Source organism: Capsicum annuum, chromosome 1 (assembly GCF_002878395.1).
Source record: "Capsicum annuum cultivar UCD-10X-F1 chromosome 1, UCD10Xv1.1, whole genome shotgun sequence".
Lineage (NCBI taxonomy): Eukaryota > Viridiplantae > Streptophyta > Magnoliopsida > Solanales > Solanaceae > Capsicum > Capsicum annuum.
In genome coordinates, this window is record NC_061111.1 from 9124974 (window position 1) to 9130084 (window position 5111).

At 35.1% G+C, this 5111-nt stretch overlaps 1 protein-coding gene across 1 annotated transcript; it reads right to left on the reverse strand.

Moving 5' to 3' along the window:
* Positions 1 to 1238: 1238 nt before the first annotated feature.
* LOC107852673 (14 kDa proline-rich protein DC2.15) lies at positions 1239 to 1969 on the reverse strand. Its single transcript, XM_016697714.2, has one exon. The coding sequence runs from the start codon at positions 1895 to 1897 to the stop codon at positions 1466 to 1468; it is 432 nt and encodes a 143-aa protein (XP_016553200.1). The 5' UTR covers positions 1898 to 1969; the 3' UTR covers positions 1239 to 1465.
* Between the last annotated feature and the right edge of the window lie 3142 nt (positions 1970 to 5111).

Below are 5111 nucleotides of genomic sequence, written 5' to 3' on the forward strand. Positions count from 1 at the left end.
ATTTATGCAGCATCCTTGTGTACCACACATGAATACTGCTTTGCATTTACTGCATTATCTGAAAGGTACAACTGATTTTGGAATATTCTTCTCATCCTCTCCTAATCTATCACTCACTCTATATTGTGATAGTGATTGGGGTGCTTGTGCTGATAGTTGCAGATCTGTCATCGAATTTTGTGTTCTATTTGGTGGTAGTTTGACTAGTTGGAAATCTAAGAAACAAACCATTATTTCTCTTTCTTCAGCTTAGGCTGAATACAGGGCTATGAGTAAGGCTGTTGCAGAAGTTACTTGGCTCACTCTCTTATTAACTGAGTTTGGCCTTTCAAGGTTGACTCCTATGCCTTTATTTTGTGATAACCAGGCTGCTATCCACATTGCCAGAAATTCAATATTTCATGAACGAACCAAGCACATCGAACTGGATTTTCATTTTGTTCTCTCCAAGCTGACTGATGGTTTGATCTCCTTGTCTCATACGTCCAGCTCCACTCAGCTGGCTGACATGTTCACCAAGTGCCGGACTGGCTCCCAACATCATGATCGTTTACTTGGGAGTGGTTTCCCCTCCAACTTGCGGGGGTGTTGGAATTACTTTGTCATAGTATATTCTTTCATTGTATTTTTGTATTGGGTTTTTCTTTTACTTTGGGCTTTGCACGCTATTTATTTATACACAATTTTATGCTTTCCATTGATACGGGTAAGGCCCACATATATGTATAAGGGTAGATGAGATGTTTTAGACAACAAGTTTTATTTTCAAATTTTGGTTCTATCAGATAATAATGAAAGGCTGCTCCAACTTCTCTCTTCTTTTCTATCTCTAGAAGTTTCTAGGAATTTATGTATTTCTCTTCTTCATCAACCCGATTATCGAAAGTTAACATACTTGTAGGCATCATGCACGTGGAACTAATTAACATTAATTTTAGGGAAAAGGGATCACATTTATCCTTTAATTTTCGAATATTATCTACTTTTAACCTCGTTATACTAGCGTATATATTTCAGTCGTTCGCAAAATATTCAAATCAATCATTGTTTTAACGGCAAGAAAAATGATTAAATGAGAAATTAAAATCCAAATATTGATGAATTAGAAATTCAAGTCAAGAAAGAAAGCACTAGTAAACTACAAAGGAGATGGAATAACAACCCCTTCGTACAAATTAATCATCAAGTGCATAATCCTATGTCCAAACAAACAAGAACTACACAATACTAAATGAAACTTCAACAAACAAAAATAGAAATTCCTAGATTAATGCTACAACAACAAAGGGAAACACTTCACGTTAAACACACTACAACAAATTCGACTATAGTTAGTCGCCAAAGCAAATAAAAAAGTCATCACTAGACATTTTTTTCGCGCTTCCAATCTAAGGGTCGCTAAGAATAGTCATACCAGTGAAACTTGTTTGTCACGACCCAAAATAGAAGCATTTGTAGCTGCTTATTAGGCACAAATGAAATCAGATGGGAGATTTTTGCCACAAGTATTAATAAGCAAGCTAAGTGCAATTGGAATATTAATGTTAATTCCAAGAATATTAGCTTTCAATGCAGTGCAAAGACAAATAGCAGCTTCAAGATCCAAAAGTCCACCTAGTACTGAACAGCAATGCGGGTCGGGTGGGTTTCCAATGACTGCTCCGACCGGCCCGTTCAGTACGTTGGCACATACACCTAGTTTTAGGGCATCTCTAGGGCAATGACCCTTGGAGGGGATTGGGTTCGGGTTCGGGTTCGGGTTTGGATTAGGGTTAGGGTTAGGGTTTGGTTTAGGAATTGGTGGATTTTTGCAACCACTCCAGCAACCACATACAAGGGTAAAGAAAAGAATGTTGAAGCATAAAAAGAGGGTTGGTAAGTATCTCTTTGAATCCATGATAAAGAAGAACACACTTGTGTTTTACTGTATTTGTGAGGTTAATTTAGTGCATGGGTAGAGAAATTGAGGTGTGTATTTATAGGCAAATTGTGTCAAAGTCCGTGTAAGAAATTTTTACATTATCAAGTCATTTTTATATCTTCTAGCAGATAATTTATTTTATTTTTCAGATTGGAAGTTTACTCTTTAGATATTCTTTGGATAACATGATAGTATAATATTTTTTTTTATGCTAAAGGTATACTCTGTCTCAATTTATGTGGTATCGTTCAGATTTTGAGATGAAATCTTGATTTTGAAAACTATATATATAGAAAAAATACTATAAGTCAAAAAATTAACAATTCAAAATATTGATAAGATGTATGAAGAAATTGTGGTTAAGAAAAAATTATTTAGCTTTCAAAATTTAAAAGGTGTCATATAAATTGAGCCGAGGAGCGCAATGATTGAGAAATGAACCATAGAATTTTGGCATGCATGCAGACATGTGAACTAGTGCTAGCCTGGAACAAAAGGTAGCTAATAATTTAAAAGCAGTGAAATTCTGGCCCAAATTAACTTGGCTGAGCTTTTTGTAGATGTTTTTCTTGAAAGTTGAATGTTTTAGTGCTAGTGGAGCTATTTTATTGTTTCTTGGGGATCACAAGATGGACCAAACCAATAGGCAATAGGTACAGAAAACACACCCGTGACTACCCATTGGCCTTGCAATTTGTGTCATTCTTTCTATACTTCAGATTATTTGATCCCTCCATTCTAAAATTCTTACCATGCATCAACGAAAAAGTTGTGTTAAACTGAATGGATAATCCATAATCATGTTCTTTAATTTAACCTTAAATGATCATATCTATGATCTTCAATTGTAGATACTTAAATTTGTATAAAGTTGAATAAGTAGACACACATGTTCTATGTGACATAATATACATTGGCCGTCATGTAGGACAAGAATTGGTCACGTAGGATGCCACATAGGACATATGTGTCTACTTGTTCAACTTTATATAAGCTTAAGTATCTACTTGTACACACCTAAAGGTGGAGGTCATAAATGTAATCTGAGACCAAGTTAAAGGCCATATTTTATATATTGTGAGTTGTGCATGAAAAACTTGTAGCAATGCTTAGTCTATCAACATTATTTATAGCTATGTTTTATAATTTTTTAAAATTATAACTACGTTTAAGTGCATATTTTTTTCTTTACTAAGAGTTTTTTTTTTCCTTCAAAAAAAGTATTGTTAGGCCGACAACAAGAATAGGGGAAGTAAAAGAATAATGGAACAATGGGAGATGATGTTGGTGTTTTCCGCAGATTCGGTATCGTTAAATTGCTACGTGAATTAACAAGCATGTATTACGATTCGGTCTTGTTATAGATTCAATTTACTAGCAGGTGATAAAGGAAGTCAATTAAATATGAAATAAACAGAACAAATAAGTAAACCAAACAAATTTGAGCAAGCATTTACTATAATCCAAGGTTTGAACTCTGCTCTAAGTACTTGATTCAAAACAGATATTTTTAAAATAATTAAACTAACTGTAGTTTCCCTTAGCAAAACAGTTGGCCTTGTCTTTTCAATTCATTCCAACCAAAATCTTGTTTGCTTCAACAAGAAATTATGTTCCTATTTGTACCATGCTCATGCATTTCTTTAAATTATTTTTTCTGTTTGTGTTGGGTTCTACATTTCTGTGAACATAATTTTGGCCAATCATCATCACATCTTGCGTTAACTTTTTTGGTTGAGTTAGGTCCAATGTTTTTTAATCATAGTATCAAGGCGACTCTCATTCCAATTCACAATTTATCCATGTTTGGCCTCCATTTTATATTATATTCTTCGCGCTCCAATGCGGAGGTGTTGAGCCCACATTAGTGGATTAAAGAAATATCTGATCTGTTTGTACGATCTTGGATAAATCTCACCTTTTAAACTAGCATTTAGAGTTGAATTATCCTCAAAGTCCGTTTCTGTGTAAGTTTGGATAGAAGTCCTATTGATCCATAAGTTAAGAGATGGATCGAGCGTCTATGCTTTGTTAATAGCAAGCACATTACTGCAAAGCACTTCCCATTAAATTCAAGAAAATGTTTGTTACCATTCAAACTGTGAATGATTCAATTAAAATGTATGAAGCCCAATCCTCTGTGTAAAGGCCTATGAAGTTGAGTTAGGGGTGTCAAGTGGGCCGGCCCGACCCGGTCTTTGTAACTAACCCGACCCGATTTGACCCGACCCGGTAAGCCCTAGGGCTTTAGGGTTCCGGGTCCCGGACCGATTATTTTTTTAAAATGGGCCCGGCTAACCCAGCCCAGACAAGCCCGCCGGCCCGGCCCGGATATCTTTTGGGCCAAACTCGCCGTTGGCCCAACGGCTATATAGCTGTTTTTGGGTCCAAACGGCTAGTTTGGGCCCATTTATTTAAAAAAAAATTAACTTAAAAAAATATTTTTTAATCCCAAAAAAATTCTATAAATACCCTACAACTTCAATTCATTTTTCACACAATTTTTCACTCTCTCAAATCTCATTCTCTCTCAAATCTCAATTCTCAATTCTCAAATATTCAATATATTTAATTTCTTAAAGTGTTCACTTTAATTTTTTAATTTTTCGTTTACAAAGTACGAGCGGAAGTTTCTAAAGTCGCAACCTTCGGATACTTCCAAAATTTGATATTGTCGTTCCATCTCTTACTTTTAATTTGTATTTATTGTATTAATTATTTAATATTTAATTTTATTATATTTGTGTATTTTGAATATTTTTAGTTTAATTTAATTTAACTTATGGATAAATTAAGAAACCTCGCTACTAAAGGTGTTAAAATCTTTTGTCCCGGAAGCGGTAGTGGTAGTAAAAAGCGAATTACTAGCGGTAGAGGTAGTTCAAGTAATAGATATACCCGTATGCCTTCGCCTCCGGTACCGCTTGGTACACCTTTTGAGGAAGAAATAGGTGTAGGTGCTCACGATATGGATTATGTAGAAGCTCAGGAAAATTATATTATAGAAGAAGAAAATGAAGTAGACGCGGTTAATTTAGACGAAGATAATGAAAATATTCCTGAGACACCCGCTGTAGGAGATGCTAACGTTAGATCTGAATCGGTTAATCTCCCTCACCGTCCTCCCAGTGCCCCAAGACCTCGTAAAAGAACTAGTATTGCATGACAATTTTTTGAACGTATATCAGAT